Raw genomic sequence first — 21397 nt, forward strand, 5'->3', positions numbered from 1 at the left:
CTCAGACGCAATACTTTGCAAAACATTTCCGACCACGGTTAGCGACACAGCACAAAGATGGTACAACGGCTTAAAAGCCATATCAATAGCTACCTGTAACTATTCAAAAACAAACACGCATATATGATTTTCTAGTAACTCTGATTGGACCAGAGTCCACATTTATAATCTTCTTAGAAAGTACCCAAGAAGAAGAAGATGAATGGGCAGAGGAATTCACCATCTTTTCCTGAGAAATCGTAACATTTAGACCACACAGGTCATCGCCGCTCTTGTTATACTCAATTCCAACAGATTTAGTTTTAGGAGGCATACTTCTAAAAGCTACATAAATGGAAAGACAACAAGATTGAAACAATAGAGAAAAAAATCCCATAAACACAACAAAATCACAGAGCAAACAAATGGAAAAGTTCTTCCCTTTATTGCACCAAGAAAAACAGATTTAAAGAAGCATGTATGTGAAAAAACAGGAACCCTAATTATCGGGAAAGAAGAAGTCAAAATAATGACCTACTTGAGATTAGAGAAGAAAGCTTGTTAAAGCAACTAAAGAAAAAAATCCAAAAATTTGATGAAGGAAATTTTGAGTATTTGCAGAGGAAATAGCGAAAGAACAAAGAAAACAAAGAAAGAAAAGAGGGAAAGTAAAGACAACTTATGAAAGGAAAATCAAAAGTCACGACGAACTACAAAAAGATTCATACTACAACGAACAATCATAAAGTGTCATCTGACACATGAACGTTAAGAATGATAACCGCCAAAAGAGAAGAAGAAGCACTTAGAAATACAAAATTAAATACCTCTTCACACACTTTCATCAAAACACAGAGTATCATTTACCCCTAATTAAGGGAACATATACTCACCATTGGGTTCATCAAATCTCTGCCTTAAAAAGTAAAAGACAAAGGAAAAGTAGGCCTCAACCCCAGAAACGAATATCTGCATGACTAGGGGGACTAGTGATAATCCATTAGCGATGAAGCAACTTTCGTGAATACATATATCATCAACTCTAGCAAAACGGAGTTAATCAAGCCCAAAGGCCCATAATGATTTTAATTCCGGACTAAAAGAGTTTATCCGGATTGCCTTATGTCTTATTATTGACCAGTATCACTGAGGAAGCTGTCGGGATTGCGACATAAAGGACATTACTTGTATAGCAAGAAAGAAATACAACGTTAGTCAAGGGGACACACTGAAAATTTTCTGACAAGAGAACATACATTACCGCGCCATTTGCGCTCCAAATATCAAAATAACTAAAGATCAGCTCAGTCTACAATATAAAGGGATACCTCACCACAGAAAGTACGAGTGAAAAAAAAAGAAGTATACCTTGTAAACCATTTTATCCTTAAATTATAAGGTATTCCTTTTTTGATCTATAATATTTCTCTTCTTATTTTATTCTTTGTCTTCATTAAATACTTACTTGAATGCAGGAGTAAGTGTGCAGAAAACTCCTTTACGACGTTCTTTTTGACCGTATTCTTTGTTTTCAGGTCCCGAATGTCTAATAGACCATTCCTCTAACCATTGATTTATCAATTAATTTGTTTTAATAAAAGGCTTATTTAGGACTGTTTAGACTCACAAACCTTACGAATATCATTTTCGAGTCGATTTTGAGTAACTCAAAAATAGCCTAACTCATTTACACCGCTACTCGGGTGTGGAACTAGGGAGGGTCGGCCGACCCTCCTCGCCGGAAGGGGCGGTATTTTTCTTTAAGGGCGGTCCTAGAAACCGCCCCTACATGTGTTAGGGGCGGTTTTTTTCCTGTAAGGGCGGTTAAAGAAAATTTATAAATTTACACCATATTATAGCCGTTTGATTTTTTTTAAATACCCGAATATAAAAATTTCGATTCTAAGTTGGAGTATTGGTTCCGCCACTGCCGTTACTTGTATACCTTTGAACAAACGTAGTGAGAGAGCCTAGTTTTTTCTATTTTAAAACGAAAAAGAAGGTTAAAAAAAGAAAAACAAACCTTTAGGTTAGCCCACTTAACAAAAAAAGCATCTGGTGTCTCATATTATATTACGACACTGCGACTTCTCTTTGTAGAGTATTATCTGATTTTCAATTGACCTTCAAGTATTCATCTTTGTTGATCTGAAAACATAAAGTTGAAAGATGGATGAAGAGTATGATGTTATAGTGTTGGGAACTGGTCTCAAAGAATGCATCCTTAGCGGTCTTCTCTCCGTTGATGGCCTCAAGGTCTGCTCTTTTCCAATCCAATTTCACTTTTTTTTTATGTGGGCTTTAATTGTTTTCGATTTTTTTATCTTTGAACAAGTTATAATTGATGGGTTCACTTTTTTTAATCCAACTGCTGTGTCTGTATCTTGGGTTGTTTTCAATCTGAGATCTTGATATGTTATTTTTAGTATCATTGATGTTAGTTTATTTATGTTTAATTGTTTATTGACTTTGATTGTTGGAACTTTGGAGATCTATGCATTTATGTTTGTTGATCTGCTCACAATCTAACTCCAGAGCTCTCTGTTTTCAATTGATATAGCTGTAATTTACTTGCATGAATTTTAAGAAATTAAGTTATTTCTTCATGTTAATGGGAGTTGGAGGCAGTTTAAGGGTCACTTATGAGAGAATTGCTGACCCGACTTATCGAAAGATTAGCTGATATATGGATCGCGGGATTAGTCGGTCTTCTGTACTCTTTAGCAGTTCACATGAATCTACAAGCGGATCTGTTTTCTGTAGATGCAATTGGCTTTAGTGCTTGAAAAAGTTGTCAATTTTAGTCATTATCCCTTTGTTTGTACCATATTTGGATGTCATGTTCTGGTTTCCTAGTGATCGGTGATTCTTTACTCAGCTGTTTGTTTATGAATGAATTCTATAGAGTTTAATGGAATTCATACATGCCAAAGTAACCCCTACTGGGTTTATATGAATCGGAGTTAGAAATTACAATATACTACTATACTTTTTAAAGAATGCCTATTGTGTTTGCTGTTCTTCTAATGGAGCACGTAAGATGGTTTTGAAATAAAGTTTTCACCCTTTCTTTTGTGATCTATATAAACAAATTTCTAAAGTCACATTATTGTTGGTTTCCTAAAGTGATAAACTAAGATTATGTCATGGTTGAATGTGAGCTAGGTTCTGCACATGGACAGAAATGACTATTATGGAGGAGAGTCTGCATCACTTAACCTTGTTCAGGTCCAAACTCTCTAAATATTTTTGTATTGTTGATATTATCCTGTTATATCGCATTTGTTTTGATTGAATTATCAATTAACAGCTCTGGAAGAGGTTCAGGGGAGATGAGAAACCTCCAGCACATTTGGGTTCAAGTAGGGATTATAATGTGGACATGGTCCCTAAGGTGTTTAGTTCTTCCTCTCAACTCTTTTCCTATCTTTAGACATGAAAAAATGTGGCAATTTTATATACACGCCATTCTCTGCTGATGCTGGTTTTTTATTTGTTTGGCTAGTTTATGATGGCAAATGGCAATCTTGTACGAGTCCTCATTCATACAGATGTTACCAAGTATCTATACTTTAAAGCAGTGGATGGCAGCTTTGTCTACAACAAAGGGAAGGTATAATAGTTCTCTAGCTACTACTTGAGTTGAGGGTTGTTTGCTACTTGTTTTTGTTTTTCTTATATTTCTTTGTGTGCATTCAACTACTGTAATAGGTTCACAAAGTGCCAGCAACTGACATGGAAGCACTTAAATCTCCTCTCATGGGTATTTTCGAGAAGCGCCGTGCTCGCAAATTTTTCATATACGTCCAAGATTATGCTGAAAATGATCCCAAAACACATGAAGGAATGGACTTGACTAGGGTTACAACTAGAGAATTGATTGCGTATGCTCCTTTTCTCTTTGCCTACATATCACTAAATGCCTCTATGGTGTAGTATTTTCCTACATGGCATTCTGTATTTCTACATTGATTTGTTGGTTTGGGGATTTGTTGCTTGAAAAATTAAATTACTACGGTGTATATAGATATAGTAGATGAGTCAAAAAAGTAGTTAGTTCTATGTTGGCTTATATCTGAGGAATTTGGGTGAAAGTCTTTAATAATCTATCATGGAATAGTAACAAGAAATAGAAACTGGAATCAAGAATATGATGATATTTTTTTTCCCTTCCTATATGATTTTAGATATTATGTTTCTTATAATTATTCATTACAGTATCATCTTTTACATGTTACTTCTACTCAATTAGGTGTGTTCCATTCTTTACCGTTCTTATGATAATTCACTTTTGTAGAAAATATGGACTTGATGACAACACTGTGGACTTCATTGGTCATGCGTTAGCTCTTCATAGAGATGATCGGTACCTAAATGAACCTGCTCTGGATACTGTTAAGAGAATGAAGGTGAAAACTGCTTGGATTTGTAACTAGATTTCTGTTTCGGTGGTCTTGAATTCCTATAATTCTTTGTTTTTGATTGTGCTGTAGTTATATTCTGAATCTCTTGCTCGTTTTCAAGGAGGATCACCTTATATTTATCCACTGTATGGATTAGGCGAGCTGCCGCAGGTCTCTCTCTCTCTCAACACCTTAGATCACCTCTTCTCTCTTTCCTTAAGAAAAGGAAGAATGGTCTTATTCTATTTGCTAAAAAATTGGAATTGCTGATTTCTATTTTCTTTTTTATTTCTTTTATATACAGGCATTTGCACGCCTTAGTGCTGTTTATGGTGGTACATATATGTTGAATAAACCCGAGTGTAAGGTAATTAAGTACTTATTTAAAATTAGGAATTTGGAGATTAATATTGCTGCATTCATCAGTTCTATATATTTGAGAATACTTGCCTGCATTGTGATGGTGAGGGTTTCTTTTTTGGGCATATTAATTTTCTTTCAGGTAGAGTTTGATGAGGAAGGTAAAGTTGTTGGTGTCACATCAGAAGGGGAAACTGCTAAGTGCAAGAAAGTTGTTTGTGATCCTTCTTACTTGCCCAATAAGGTATACCTATTCTGTTGGTTTTTTTAAAAATGAAACTTGAGTAACAAAAAAAAGCCGTAGTGAGAACACCTTTTTTTAATTGAAGATAGAAGTTGAATAAGCTGTTATTCTACTGAAGATTATAAACATTTGAACAGGCTAGAAAGGTTGGTAGAGTTGCAAGGGCAATTGCCATTATGAGCCATCCAATTCCAAACACCAATGAATCTCATTCAGTTCAGGTTATCCTACCACAAAAGCAGTTGGGTCGCAGATCAGACATGTGAGTTCCATATGCTTTCATCTATCATAATATTTTTATACTTATTGTATTCAATTTTTATTTAATTTGTTGATTGTAATGGTTTCGTTTATGCACATTACCTTAGCTTAGATAGGGTTTTCTTGTACTAGTTAGTTTCCTGATATTTTTAGTCAACAGCTTTATCAACTTAGTGCCCGCTGGATTCTAATAAAAATAGTATTCAGTGCATTACTTGCATGGATTATTATCATTTGCTGATCAATGTTTGAAAACTTTTAGTTTGACTTATCGGACGAGTTGTCAAGAAGTTGAGACGACTTCTCAATGCCTAATCACACCTGATGTAGTGTATCCTTTAGAGATCAGCTTTTGTGACGCTGGCTTAAAGTTAAACTGTAATATTTAAAGCTCTCTCCTTGACATAGCGTAAGGGGATATGCTATGAGATTTAAAGACTTGAATGGGGTAGATTTTAGTCGAACAACAGAAAAGATAATATGGTATAAAGAAACTAGCATTATAAACCAAACTAAGGAAAAAAAAGCTCGAAAGAAATTGAAATTAATCTCAATAAGAGAAACTGAAAGTTACTCCCTATATTTCTTCATCTCCTTTCATTTGACTGTTTATTTTGATAGCTTTTTCATGCTTTGATATTGAGCAGGTATCTCTTCTGCTGTTCTTATTCACACAATGTAGCTCCAAAGGGAAAATTCATTGCATTTGTTTCATCAGAGGCAGAGACCGATCATCCTGAGGTTGAATTGAAGGCGGGAATCGAACTTCTAGGTCCTGTTGATGAGATATTTTTTGACATTTATGACAGATATGAGCCTGTCAATGAACCCTCTCTGGACAACTGCTTTATTTCAACGGTAAGTTAATTTTAATGGTTAATTTCATTTCCTTTAGGTTCATATTGCTGCTGGTATCTAATTGTAATTTTCAACAGAGCTACGATGCTACAACACACTTTGAGTCAACTGTGACAGATGTACTAAATATGTATACAATGATCACTGGGAAGGTAAGAACATGCATTTTCCTTTCTCAACTTCTCATGTTTTTACCGTCTCATTTCTCGTTCAGGTCCTCTTATTGATCTTTCTTATTTAGCCGAACTCTACTGGTTCTGCAACAATTTGAATTTATGAAAGAAATTAATTTCTAAGATTACTTAAGAAACATAACCAAGTGCTTGAAAGTTCGACAGTTGAATTGTTTATCCTCAAGTTGAAGATATTAATCCCTTTCCAACCTTCAGGAACTTGCTTATTAGATTTCTTATGAAAATATAATCATCAAGTATTTGTTGTTTTCTCTCTATTTTTTTTTGGTTTCGACATTATCTACCTGTTTTCTGATATAGTATTGTGGGTTAAGTCCCGTGAACAGTTGGCTTGAGGTTTCCTGGCTCCGTTTTTGAATTTCTATAGTAATTTTTTGTTCCCGGTTTATTTGTAGCTTGGCTAAAAGTTCTATGTAAATGTTTGTCAAATTGCTACTACTTTTAGTATTGAGGTCCATGAAATTGGAATGTTTTTTATTGTCTTGGTTCACAACACACCTAGAGAAAATTTGGTTGAGAAGCCACAGTTGCTATTAATAGCTATTGGCATCAAATTTTATTTTCCTTGTTGATAAATATAAATAAGCAACTATCTTTGAAGAAGAATGTAATAATATGCCTGTCTTTTGGTGATACAAGATTTTGTATTACTATCAATGACTTTTACTTGGGGGAAATTATTATATCCCGTCGTGGTTATATCAAATTGCTGGTTTCCTTGAATTTTTTATTTAATACAGTAAATTTGGCCTGAGGTGGGGATGCAATTTTTTTTTTTTATGACCGCAATTGGCAACCATTTACAACCATGGGAAACTCAAGTAGTAATCGCTTACTATAGATGCATTACGAGTATGATAAGTTAGGTGCATAGACTACAAGAGCATGCGTTTTTTTGGCGGTTTTACACACAATTAATTGTGATTAACTTACAGGTTCTTGACCTGAGCGTGGATTTGAGTGCAGCCAGTGCAGCAGAAGAATGAGTAATGTTGCTTTGCCTTGTTCCGAGGAGTCCCTTATTTCGTTATGAAAGTTTGTACTTCTCTTCTCTTGGTTTACTTCATTTATCCAACGGTATTTTCATCTTGTAATAAATTTATGTTTAAACCTCATTATGTAAGTTGAAACTTTCGTTTGGTTGTGTGCATGCCGAGTTTAAATTATTACATGGTTCCCCTATGTTAGGAGGATATAAATGAGAGTGCCATTTTATGTGATCTAATCAATTAGATTCAATTTCATTTATTTAAGGTCGAATAAAAATTTGAATTTCATATTGAGTGAAGTCAAATTTTTGTATTATTTCATCTTGATTTGAATTTATTTGATGTGATTTTGAAAAGTTGAGTCTAATTAATCTTAAAACATTACGAATCAAATCTGGAGGGTTGAGAGTCCCAACGATTAGAATTAAAAACAGAAAATGATACCGGGCAAGCAGAGTTTGCTGATCTATTAATATTAGCTAGATAAACATGATCTAGCTCATTGAAGAGATATTTAATCTCTCTTATAGTATTCGAACGATCTACACAACTTTTTGACAGTCTCATATTCTCTCCCACCCACTGCCTCCTTAATCCTTGTAACTTGTGATGCGCGGGAACTTTGAAAAAGGCGCGTTTTCAGCTTTGAAAACGTTTCTGTTTCTAAATTTTTTAGAAATTCTTTGGAAACGTTTTGGGGCTGTTTTGTAAATCATAAAAATTGAATATCTGTTTCCTAATAAGAAATTTGTTTCCTGAAAATAAAAATCTTGAAGAGTTGCCTATAATTTTTTTTAAAGAGTTCTAAATTAAAATATAGGTGTAATTACTTAAAAACCATCCACCTTGTAATTTTTTTTTATTTATACCATAACCTAGAAAAAAAATTCAATTGTATCATATTTTTAATTTTTATGTTTCATCTGTATCCCAAAATCAAAATTAATGACAATTTAATTAATCTAAGGATAAAAATATTAAAAATAACTAAATATAAGTCATATTTTTTTCTATTTGAAAGAAATATAAAAAAGTTCTTTAACTTTAAAAACAATCAAATAGGTCCTATTAATTTAAAATTTTAAAAATTAATTTTTTTTTACAATATATCCTCTCCTCCTTCCATGATCTGTCGTGTTCCTCCTTCCATGGAAGGAGGATGAGGAGGCGCGGGTTTCAAAATCAAAAAAGAGAATATATATTTTTTAAATATAAATCGATTTTGTTTTATATAAATAGTATTTTTTTAGGGTTTTTAATTTTTAAAACTTATTGAAATTAATATAAACTAAATAAAAAAATTATTATTATTTGTTGAATTTTTTGGGAAATAAAGTGTTTTTGCATAATTAATAACATTAACATTTAATTAAAATATATGTTAAAATAAAGGATTATTTTGCACCTTTTTTCAATTGAAAAGAGACTAATTTAACTCTTCAGGGTACAAATGAAACATACAAATCGAAAATAGGATACAATTGAATTTTTTTCTAGTTCATGGTATAAATAAAAAAATATTAATTACAAGATGAGTGATTTTTAAGTAATTAGGCCAAAAATATATATATATATATATATAGTATAGTTATTCACCTACACATTTTATTATTTACATTAGTCACAATAAACAGCCAAAAACTGTATTCTTATTTTCAAATAAATAATAATAATAATCTAATTAAACTTAAATTTAAATAAATTATTTTATATAATGTAATCATAATTTATTTAAACGAATATATTTTTATAAGTAAATCTTAATATAATATAGAATTATAAAATTTTAAAAATTTATAAATACATACATATATTTTTATTATTTACACATTTCTCTCACGCTTATGTAACCTATATTTTGAAAAATGCCGTTTTTGGTTTCCGCTTCCATGTAACATAAAGGTTAGCTTTAAATTATCTAAAGTGGTTGGAAACACTAATATGAAATAAAAATAAAAGTAGCGGTACTAAATACAAATTAAAATTATGGTACCATTTTCAAATAAAATATAAAGAATTGATATCATCTTAGCTAATAACCCTCGCAAGAAGTATAAACTATTCATTTTTATTCATAAAAAATATTCATTTTTGTTTTCTTACAAAAAAATATGTATTTTGATATATCCATCACAAATTGACCTAGTATTTTCACAGGATTGTGGAGGTTTTGATGTGGAGTCTCCACATTCCTCCATATAAATGAGAGTTTATCACATCTATGATGAGTGAAAAGGATTAAACTATTATCAATTGTGTATTTCACATGGCCTATTCCCCCAGGAGATCAATAAATAATTCTCATTTACTCTCTCTCTCTCTCTCTCATACAAATTTATGATTATAAATTTCATTAAAATTATAATTTATATTAAAAAATATTAAATTAATAAAAGTTTAATTGAAATAAAATAATATAGAGAAGTAAAATGCAAATCTACTACTATAATAAAAATATTCGGCGTTTCAAACTAACAAAATACAGAAGTATTCGTATCAACACCAAATGCTACAAATTCAATAGCCAACATAATAATTTTACGGACTTGAAGTTAACACTTGACCTCACCTTTTTATTTCATCCGATTCCATTTTTTATTTCATCCAATACTAGACCCTATCTTTTTTATTTCATCCAACATTTGACTCACGCCTTTTTAGAATTTAAGGCTTAAAGTATAAAATTTTAAAAATTAGGATTTAAGGGTATAGCATGGTTTATAATTTCGGATTTAACATGGTTTAGTATGATTTAGGGTTTAAAATTTAGAGTTTAGTATGGTTTAGGGTTTAGCATGATTTAGGATAGCATGGTTAGAGTTTAGCTAAATTAAGTGCTATCTTTTTGCTGAATCAAGTTCTATCTTTTACTAAATCAAGTATTATTCCAATTTATTTATTTTTAAAAGTGTTGTTCCCAATAAAAATAAATATAAGTACTTTTGGTATTATTTTAATAAAATTGGATAGTTTTCAATTTTTTCCCTAGAGAATAAGCCGTGAAAGATTTTATAGGAAACCTAATTTAGCTAACATTATACCCAAAATGACACGAACACTCCACATATCAACCTTCTCGTTGTAATCTCTATCGTTCAAAACCTTTAGAACCACATAATATGGAGTTGCTACAACATCGCTTAAACTAATTAAACTAATTACAAAATCTTCTCAAACAAGTAATAATTTTCCGATTGGATCATGATTAGACCACCCGAGCCAATTATTTATTAGTTCCGGAAAAATTTAGGCGGAAGAAAGGTTTAATATATTTGTTGACCTTTAAATTATACCACTTTATTCAGGAGCGGATCTAAAAAGAGCTCGGCAGTTGACCACCTTATTATTTTGAGTTTTTGAAAAAATATGAATATTTAGTCTAATAATATAGTTTTTCCGCTTTAAAATTTATATCATGCCAACTTTACTATCTTATAAATTTTTAATGTAATTTTGCCCATCTTAACAAAATTTTCTGGGTCCGTCACCGACTTTATTCACTGCGACTTCTAAACCAGCTTTGTGTTTCATTAGACCTCTTCACTATTTTTATCCTGAGATGGCGTTAAATAGAAAAAAATAAATTTGCAATTACCTATTTAAAATTGCTATTTTTTATTGTTTAAGTAGTTTTCTAATTTCCCCTTTCTTTATCGTCTATTATATAGACAATTGTTCCGTTTTTGCAACATAAACTAAAACTGAAACATAACGCAAGAGCGTAAATCTGTAGCACGAAAGAAAAATTCTGAATAGAATTGCTTTCAAAAACACTGGAACATACTGTAGAATAATCTAACACAATAAACCGGAGAATATATTTTTTTTTTCAAAAATCAGACAATTTTTTTAAAAAAAGAGAATTGATGATTAGGTATCTAGTGACGAAGCTATCTGATCCCTACACAAGGGACAAACTCCATTAATTTGAAGCCATGAACGAATACATTCTTGATGAAAAATATGTGAACAAGCCATTCGAGTTGCTTCGGAACCGATCACAAGCTCTTCCAAGCAAATTGTACATCTATTAACACCATTATCCGATTCGATTTTTAACTTCCCCAGTGCATCGATTACGGATTCTTCCGCAGGCTCCAGCTCCTCGTAGTAATCATCATCACTCTCACTCTCACTCTCACTCTCTTGTTCAACATGCACCAGAATGTACAAAATCTTTTTATTATCCAAATCAAAAATTTGAGCCACAAATATTTTAACAAATTCGTAATATATATGATCAATCAACCGTTCTTGAGTTGGAAGATCCAAATCCGCAAGAATTCCACGTATAGTACACTGGAACATTTCGCTATCAAATATTAAATCTTCATGCAGCAGTGTTACTGTTGGACCAGGCGGCTGTTTTCGATCGTCTTCTTTAAGCATGGATGTCGGTACGATCTTGATTAAGAATTTTCCATCGGAAAACGCCGTCGTCTTCTCTTGTTCTGCTTCTTCTTCGTCTAATAAAACCACTCTGCAAGAAATTCCGTCGTGTCCTATGTATGTCATGTTTCTACACAAATGCCCTAAAAATAAATATAATGGATTGTTTAACTTTTTAAACTAACTCTAACCCTTCTTACGTAACGCTGTTTAATGTAAATAGGACTCTATTTTGTGACATATATCTTTTGTATGTACAACAACTACATTTAGACCACACGATTATGATTAGGTCATGATCAGTTTGCTGTTACGGAAACATATAATTCAATTACGTACCTTGGTAGTAGTAGTATATCCTAAAGAGAATTTGTTACCTATAAGGCTATAATCGTTGATGATTAATTAATATATATAAATATATATTTTGAGAGTTTTACCCAATTAATAAGAAATTATATGTCTTACTACTCAAAACTATATGTTATATTAGACCCTCAAATTGCGTGCGGCGTGTAAATAATAGACCGAGACCGAAAAAAATCGAACCAGGCCAAATTAAAAATGAGATCGGTTCTTTGTAAAAAAAATTGGTTCGGCTTGGTTCTTATTTCGAATAGTTTGAAAAAAAACCGAAGGAACCAAAATAATGTATTTATAATAAATATTGTAACTTTTAATAAAACTTATATTATAAAGGTGGTGTTTAGGATATTTTTAAAGTTGACTTAAATATGTATTTAAATTTTAAACTATACCACTTTATTTAATTGGACCTATAATTTTTTTTTGTTTTCTATTGATCCTCTTAACCAAGGATGGAGATACATGGGGGCATGCAGTGGCACATGCCCCCTAGAAAATCTTAAGAAATAAATTTATTAAGTCTAGTGGTTCCATTTCAATACTAATACAAATTCTGTTAAAAAAAATTACTAATACAAATAATTAAATCAAGTCAAGTAGTGGTGGTACTACACTATTTCTAAATTTATTAAGTCCAAAGTTCCATTAAGACTAAAATTTTCAATTCTCACTACAAGAATGTCCGGTGTTAGCGACGGAAATTTCCGTCACTAACACATGAAAATCCGTCGGTAAACTTAGTTACCGACGGACTGCCGACGGATACCATCCGTCGGCACGCTTTTCGTCGGCATTCATTGGCGACAAAAACTATCCGTCGGGAAATGTCACCGACGGAAACATAGTGGTCGGTAAATATATAAATCCGTCGGTGGGTTGTGACTAACACACCGACGAAGATCCGACGTTTTACCGACCGATATTTCCGTCGGCAAATATTCCCGACGGATAATCGTCGGTAAAACCGTCGGTGAAAGAGGGCCGTTGCCGACGTTGATCCGACGATATACCGACGGATATTCCGTCGGGAATATATACCGACGGACCATCCGTCGGTAAATTCCGTCGCCCCTTATTTTCTTTACCGACGAAGAATCCGTCGGTAGGGTGTTGTCGGAAAATGGTATTAAATTACCGACGGAATAATCCGTCGGTAAAGGAAGAAATCCGTCGGTAATACGGTTCATTTCCGACAAAAAAATTGTCGTTTTCCTGCCCATTATGGGTTGTTTTTTGTCTATTATACCTGTGCAGAATTACAAAAATAAGATACACATACAAACAGACTAAATAAGAATCAAAAGTATCTATATATATAAATACGGAACAAGCGTTAACAAATTTGTCGATGTTTATAAGCATAATACTGTATATGAATACAAAAAACTAAAGTCTAGTAATATCCTCGTCATCTGGACCTGAGGGGGGCTGCGGGGGGCGCATGGCTTCTGGTAGAGTGCTCATCATCTTTGCCAGCTCCGAGCGGACCCTCTCAGCAATCCGCTCGTCGACGGAAGACTCCACATCCCTCTGAATCTCTTCCCGCATCCCTTGCACCCGAGCGGATACCTCTCTCTGGATCCGCTCCTCGATATCCTCGGTCGAGTGAGTCTGCTGGGACGACGAGCATGAGCCGCGGCGTACACCGGTGCCCTTGAATGACGCGATGTACGAAGCTGCAGCTGAACCAACTCCGTAAACCCGCTGCTTCTTCACCGCCTCGAGAGACAAGAACAGTTCGTTCTCGTCGATGGACTGCGGGGTCGACGAACTGCCCTCATCCGGGGAGGACTGGGTCGCAGCTGCACGCTCTGCAAGGAAACGCTCCTGAAAAAATAAACAAGTAGTCAAGTTAGTACGATTTCGATAATCGAAAACAGAAATAGTTAAACTTTAAATTCCTAACTAAAATTCGGCAGCATCTCCTCTATAATACGAGCATCACCCATTTTCAGGGACTTCCTGCAAACAAACATGGACTACATACAATTCACAGTTCACAGTTCACAGTTCACAATTTATATTTCACATGTTTTAATTAACTACAATCAAGTAATAACGATTCAATTTCAAGTTACATCAGACTTACATGCTTATCCTGCGACCTCTTGTCGACAAACTTGTTCCGATCGTCCTTTGTCGAGTGCATACGAACATGCAACTCAGCATATGTCGCAGGACGACCGAGCTCCTGACTCTGAGACAAAAATCATAAATTTAATTCGATATAAATAATGAACATTTAAACACTATAATCATTTAAGTCTGAAGAATACAAATTTAGAAAAATTACCAAAACGGTCATATGCTTCACAGCTGAGCGCGATCCTGCCGTGTGGCGCACCGGTCCAGTCCCGGGCCCTGACGGCTCACTCATCCTGTTAGCCCGAGCGATGGCGGACTTCCTCTTCGCCGCAGCCGTATCCCAAATCGCATTCCATGCCGCCCAAATATCATCTGTGACACTGTTATCCCTAACACTCTTCATCGCGTGAATTGTGTCCTTGTAACGATTAGCAGCATGTCTCATAAAGACATCTCTAATCGCCTGCTCGGGGTAAATGGAGTCCCACCAAAACTTCTTCTGCACGTATTTAACAAATGAATAGATAATTAATTAGTAAATTTAAATAATATGAAACTTAAAATTGAATAAAATGTTAATGTAAATATTACCTTGAACTCCTCCCAGTAGAACGTCTTCTGCTCCGCCTTCAATCCCTTCCAGGAAGAACCTTCTATGAACCAGCAGGAACGAAAGATGTCCAGCAAGCCTCTGGAGACCTTCCCGCTGTCATGTAGCCGCTCCCTATCATTTCAAAACATAAAATTAGTTAAATAGTGTTTTATAACTAAACTTTAAAAAATGGATAACAGTGATAATACCTTAGAGCGTCAGGTGCGACCTTTAACCTCCCCGAGGCATCAATCTCGTACTCGACCTGCTGCTGGGCCTCCCTCTGCGGCCCAGGCGCCGCCTGAAGCTGCGCATCGTCCCCGCCAGGTGGAGCGTCTGTGGGGGCAGTGTCTCTCGGATCTCTCTGATGACGGTCCTCAACACGTCTGCGGCTACCCTGACCCCTCATATCTACAAAGAAGTAGATATGCACATACAATTTCATACATAAATAACAAATATTAATAAATAATTAATCAATTCGTCGATAAACATACATATAAAAACATAAATATCAGTCATTAATGCATGTAACAATACTAGTCATACAGATTCTAGAGCACGGGCATTTTATTTTTGCCCCACTCTTACATTCAGGATGTCGTAAAGCAAACTCGACAAACTCCTCAACCTTATCAAAAAATCCTTCCGCTAGCAATCCATTACTATGTCTAATATACATCCAACTGCGGTCCTGATTCATGTCTGTTGCACAAATAATTAGGTGGTTTACAGGCTCAAGGATAGCAACGTCAATGAAATTGACTGCTAAAAGGGTATGGACCTATCCCATTCGCAAAACTGGCGCCCCGTAACCCGACCACCATATATGTGTAGGAACGGAAAAAAATATTCGGCAGCCTTCCGGCGTCGTTCTCCTTAAGTGCGCTATATACTATATCCCGAGTAACGCTGATTAAATATTCTGTGAAGAACAAGCGTTACGCGGTATATACCAATATGCACCCGGAGAACAAACGCTAGAAAAACCACAAAATATTTTTCTACCGTAACTACGCATATATTTTTTCGGCAGTCAGATTACGGAAGCACGAGTTTTGCGAACTGTACAAACTGTACAATCCCGCGACATTCAATAGATTGAAGTCACGAGACGGGAAATCTACGGCTAGGATTACGATTTTATTCGGTGGGAATAAAATCGTGTTTAATTAATTAAATTGAAGTGTTTTTAATCTAACTATGTAAATAAAATACAAAAAGAAATAAAACCTACTTGTTGTAGGGCAGAACCGCACGCCAACGCTGGATCCCGGTCAGAAAAATCGGAGCAGGCGTCTACTGTCACCAGCTATCAGGAATCCACAGCAGAGAGAGGTCTACATTAAAATTGTAATCTAATTGTTATTGTTTACTAATCTAATTGTTATTATTTTCTAATCTAATTGTTATTATTTTCTAACAAAAATCGGACAGCATTTCCCCTAAAAATGAGCATCGCCCATTTTTCAGGGAAAGCCTGCAAGCAAATAAAACATATACGAAAATATCCAACATACCAATTCAAGTTAATGTTTTTAATTTAAGATACTTCTCAATTAATCACAATTATTTTTAATTACTAACGCAAAAATAACACAAATGAAATCTAATTAACCAAACGTCTAATAATTACTATTTAATTATAAAATTACCAAATATTATAAATTTAACCTACAATTAAAAATTAATTAAGTAAGTAAACACATTTGACCTACAACTCACTAATAATTACGTATTAAATTAACCTTACTTAACACATTTGACCTAAATTAAATATGTTTATCAATTAGGCTTAATTAACCGGTTAATTACTAATTAATTAAAAATGAAACGATTATTTATCAAATAAACCTAATTAGGCTAATATATAATCTATTTTAAATAAACTAATTAAATAAATCTAATTAGTCCATTATCAAACCTAATTTAATTTTACAAAACACCTAATTTAATTTAATCTAACCTAATCTAAATAAACTAACTATTTAATTTAACCTAATCTAAATAAGTTTAATTTAATCTAAATATTTAATTTAATCTAAATATTTAATTTAATCTAACCTAATCTAAATAAACACCTAATTTAATCTAACCTAATCTAAATATACTAACTATTTAATTTAATCGACTACACTTATAATAACTTAATTTAATTAAAATCAAATTTTATAAAAACTAACCTAGATGGACGTCGGCAAAACTGCGGGCAGCGGAAAGCGGCGGAGGCAGCAGCGGGCGGCAGGCGGCAGCGGGCGGCAGGCGGCAGCGGGCGGCAGCAACTATTTTCAAAAAAATTAAAAATTAATTACATATAAATACAATAAAAACAAAATAATAAATAAAAACGTTAACTGAAATGGCAAACTGACCGGCGGCGTTGGTGGCCGGAGGAAATGGCAGGCGGCAGCGCAAGGCGGCAGTGGTGGGTGGAAGCGGCAGCGAGGGGAAGCGGCAGCGAGGGGAGGCGACAGCGAGGAGAGGCGGAAGGCGGAAGGCGGCAGCGAGGTGTGGCGGAAGGCGGCAGCGAGGTGTGGGTGGAAGCGGCAGAAAAGGGAAGAAAAGAAGAAAAAGGGGGAGAAGAAGAGGCTGCTGGAGAATGGGGAAGAAGAGGCTGCTCGCGTTTTAGGGCTAAATTTACCGACGGAAAATTCCGTCGGCAAATTTAGCCCTAAAACGCTGCGCTTCATTTAGTTAGGATTTACCGACGGATTATATACGAATCCGTCGGTAAACTTAACTGCCAAACGCAGCGTTTGAAGATGTGGAAATATGCCGACGGATATGAATTCCGTCGGCAAACTACCCGACGGATACCATTATCCGTCGGCAAAGGCAGTCGTAAAAACGGCGGGAGTTTACTTTGCCACTTCGCGCCTCAATTTCATGGGAAATTAGCGACGGATAACGCTTTCCGTCGGAAAATTTCCCGACGGCTACTTAATCCGTCGACAATATCAGTCGGCAAAAACGCGGGAGTGTGCTTTCCCTCTTCCCGCCTCAAGTTCCTGGGAAATTGGCGATGGACTTTTATCCGTCGCCGATTTCCGTCGGTAATGCAGTCCGTCGGTAATTTCCGTCGCTATCTTCGGACATTCTAGTAGTGTCTATATAATTTTTATTTTCATGTACTAAATTAATTAGTAATTAATCTGACTCTTATTTGCTTATTTAAAAGTTTTATTAAAATAAAAAAAACACAAATTTAATTTGCAAGCATAGAGCTTTCGTCGTTCTACTTTCTTTTTACTCATTAATTTGTTTCACCGGCACCGACTATCGTAATTAATTTATGAATTGATTTAATTTCTCGATTTAATTTCTCGATTTAATTGGTTGATATATTGAACCTCAAATATCAAGATAATTATTTTAACTTATATTATAATTTAAGATTTTTATTTCTTATTTTTATTTTTTAGAATTTTTTATGGATTATTTTTTATGTTTATATTTGTAGTCAATTAGTAATTCAATAAATAAATTTGTTTCGACTACCTATTGCACCGGTACTATTGATGAATTTTATGATATAAAAGAAGTGTGAAATTTTGTGACTGATATTTAATATTTTTATATCAAATTAGACTCAATTTGTTTTATTAATGAAATTAAATTATTATTATTTTCATTTTCTATGATAGTTTAATAATGGTTATAATCTTTTTTGCCCATCCGAAAAAAATTCTGGCTTCGTCCCTGCTCTTAGCTATTAATTTTGTTTTATTTAACCGCTCAAACTGTTCATGAATGACACGCCCGCTGAAGTGGAAAAGTAGAATCTGAATTTGTTCTATTTGACCTTTGAACTATACTATTTTGACTTGCGAGACCCTTTAACTAATTTTTTTCTATTTCACTTGCAAACTACTAATTTTTTTCCCAATTAACCTCTCATACAATGTATTAATATTTTTTAAAAGGTATAGATATACCTTTCATATTTAAAATAAAAAGAAGTGTCTTTTATATACTATTTAAAAATTCATTCAAGGCTTAATTATTTTAAACATCATGAATTTTAGCGTGTTTTTTAATTTTAAATAAAAACATTTGATTTTAACAATTTAATACATGATGACCTATCATTCTTTTATAACTCTAAGCATCTAGAAAATTTTCCTTTTAAAAAAATGATTATGTGTAGACCATAATAAAAAATATTTCAGCAATAAAAAATGTTTCAGCATCCTCATCAACATCTTTTAAACGGAAAATTTATTGGTATGTGAAATTGTAAAAAAAAATTCAGTCGTCACTCACTAGAAAATTAAAAACCGCTATTACCTCTCAATTCTGACCGTCACTTTTTCGACAACTTTTAATGACAGATTATGGTTGCTCTAATAGTTTTTGGGGCTCTTTATTCCATTATGAAGTTATTTGATCAAAAAAAATTTGAAAATACCTGAATCTCATTATCACTTTTTAAGACGGTTTTTGTTTTATAATCCACCAATTTCAGAGTGATTTGGTTGAGTTTTAATAATAGGAGGAAGCTTTTGTCATTGTTCGCAGTATGAGTATTACAGGTAGGGGTGAGCAAAAACCGAACCGGACCGAGGAACCGAACCGAACCAGCTCGAAATAGATTATGGAGTGGTTTATATGGTGTATATGGGTTGGCTTGGATTGTGATTTTTAAAAATCACGGTTTGTGGTTCTGGTTTGGTATTAAGGCACGGTTAACCGAAAACCGAGGTTGTTTTGGTTGCAGATCTGGTATTTCTTAACAAAGTGACTCGATTTATTTGAGGTATAGCCGAGTCTAATATGCTTTGGTTCTTTTAGTTTGTTTATTCTGGTTTTAATTTGGGTTCTTGAACATATTTGCTCTGTTTTCTTATGAATTTTGTTCCCGTCTGTTTTTTTTGCCTTTCATGAACAATAACTCGAAGGTTATTTGGAAAATACTTCGGTGGAAGCTTTTTTTGATCATTTATAAGGTAATATGTCTCTTGTTTCATTATTTGTGTGGTTCTGGAAGTTTAATGTGAATTTGTTATGCATACCGTTCTTGGTACTTGTTTCATGTCTGATGATCTGGAGGTTAATTGGAAAATACTTCGGTTGAAGCTTAGTTTGATTATTTATAAGGTAATATGTCTCTTTTTGTGATTCTGAAAGTTTATTGTGATTTGTGAATTTTGATTCAAACTATTTAGTGCTTGTTTCATGTCTGATCCTTTATGTTATGGATTTCATTTTGTAGATGGAGTCTGTAATTGATATAGCTACCCAGCTTGAGCCTAGAATTGGCCAAGAAACAGCTAGTGTGGAAGCTATACCTAGCCCTAGCCCTATTCCTGTGGTGGATGATACACCTGCTGACCCTGCTGTTGCTGGACAAACTGCAAATGTGGAAGCAAATTCAAAAAAAAGAAAAGAGTATGTGCAAAGGTCAGTAGTGAGGGATCATTTTGAATCGATCAAAGATGGCAAAGGTGTTATTATGCAAGCAAAATGCAAATATTGTGCTCGTATATATAACTGCAATGCTAAAAAGAATGGGACTTCCACTCTGAGGACTCACATGATGAAATGCACTAAACGCCCTCACTCTATGGAAACCAGGCAAGCTCTTCTTTCTTTCCAACCTGTGTCAAATGTTGGTCTTGCTGGTGGTTCTGAAATGTTTAGTCTTACTGCTTCGAAGTTTGATCAGGATTCAGTTAGGCAGGCTGTTGCATATATAATAGTTGTTGATGAATTACCTTTTAAATTTGTTGAGAATGAGGGGTTTAGGAAGTTAATGAGTGTTTCTTGTCCAATGTTTAAAATTCCTTCTAGATTCACTGTGAACAGAGATTGCTATAGTATGTTTGTTGAGGAGAAGTTGAAACTGAAAAAGATTTTCAAAACTAGTACACAAAGAGTCAGTCTAACTAGTGATTGCTGGACTTCTAATCAAAGACTTAATTATATGTGCATCACTGCCCACTATATTGATCATGATTGGAAGCTAAATAAAAAGATAATTTCTTTTGTCCCTTGTTCTAAACATAAGGGTGAGTATATGTCTAAGGCAATGGAAGCTTGTTTGCAAGAGTGGGGGGTTAAAAACATATTTTCTGTAACTCTGGATTATACTGAAAATAACACTGTTGTTATGACTTTTTTATGAAAAAATGCTGAGTTGGGGTACTACACCTGAAAGATGCAAGTATGCACACATGAGATGTATAGCTCACATTGTCAATCTTGTTGTTTCTGATGGCATGAAAGAGTCTAGTTCTTCGTTTGAAAAGGTTAGGATAACAGTTAGATACATTAAGAATTCACCATTTAGGTTGAGTAAATTTAAAGAATGTAAACTGTCAACTGAAACTGAAACTAAGCGTTCCTTGTGTCTTGATGTGACAACTAGATGAAATTCAACATATCTTATGTTGAGTACTGCTTTATTATATCAGAAAGTGTTTGAAGAGTATGAGGATGTGGAGTCCAGTTTTAAAAAAGACTTAGGTGATGATGTGCCTACTTTTAGTGATTGGGAAAATGTTATAGAGTTGTGTAGTATGTTAGAATGCTTTTATAAAATGACATTGAGAATTTCTGGTTCTCTTTATGTGACTGCTAACAACCATTTGAATGAGATTTCTGATGTGTGTACTGTTCTACAAGATTGGATGGCTTCTACTGATGTGTCTGTGACATTAATGGGTACTAGAATGAAA

General features: G+C 34.0%; 3 protein-coding genes and 1 long non-coding RNA gene across 4 annotated transcripts; 1 reads left to right on the forward strand and 3 right to left on the reverse strand.

Moving 5' to 3' along the window:
* Positions 1–1988: 1988 nt before the first annotated feature.
* Positions 1989–7524, forward strand: LOC126668911 (guanosine nucleotide diphosphate dissociation inhibitor 2). Its single transcript, XM_050362140.2, has 13 exons — positions 1989–2235; positions 3145–3207; positions 3290–3373; positions 3485–3592; positions 3691–3863; positions 4277–4388; positions 4473–4553; positions 4687–4749; positions 4885–4986; positions 5124–5248; positions 5895–6105; positions 6183–6257; positions 7235–7524. The coding sequence occupies exons 1-13, from the start codon at positions 2149–2151 to the stop codon at positions 7283–7285; spliced, it is 1335 nt and encodes a 444-aa protein (XP_050218097.1). The 5' UTR covers positions 1989–2148; the 3' UTR covers positions 7286–7524.
* Positions 7525–11158: 3634 nt separating this feature from the next.
* LOC126670688 (E3 ubiquitin-protein ligase SDIR1-like) lies at positions 11159–11865 on the reverse strand. The gene has a single exon (XM_050364499.1). It carries the CDS (start codon positions 11801–11803, stop codon positions 11159–11161), a length of 645 nt encoding a protein of 214 aa, XP_050220456.1. The 5' UTR covers positions 11804–11865.
* A 1563-nt stretch (positions 11866–13428) lies between these two features.
* Positions 13429–14586, reverse strand: LOC126669913 (uncharacterized). The gene is made up of 3 exons (XM_050363555.1): positions 14337–14586; positions 14133–14240; positions 13429–13870 (listed from the first exon to the last, which is right to left on the reverse strand). Exons 1-3 carry the CDS (start codon positions 14571–14573, stop codon positions 13430–13432), a joined length of 786 nt encoding a protein of 261 aa, XP_050219512.1. The 5' UTR covers positions 14574–14586; the 3' UTR covers position 13429.
* Positions 14587–15728: 1142 nt separating this feature from the next.
* LOC130015048 (uncharacterized) lies at positions 15729–17289 on the reverse strand. The gene is made up of 3 exons (XR_008790056.1): positions 17093–17289; positions 16904–17002; positions 15729–16060 (listed from the first exon to the last, which is right to left on the reverse strand). It is a non-coding gene; the product is annotated as an uncharacterized LOC130015048 (long non-coding RNA).
* Between the last annotated feature and the right edge of the window lie 4108 nt (positions 17290–21397).

Source organism: Mercurialis annua, linkage group LG2 (genome assembly GCF_937616625.2).
Source record: "Mercurialis annua linkage group LG2, ddMerAnnu1.2, whole genome shotgun sequence".
NCBI lineage: Eukaryota > Viridiplantae > Streptophyta > Magnoliopsida > Malpighiales > Euphorbiaceae > Mercurialis > Mercurialis annua.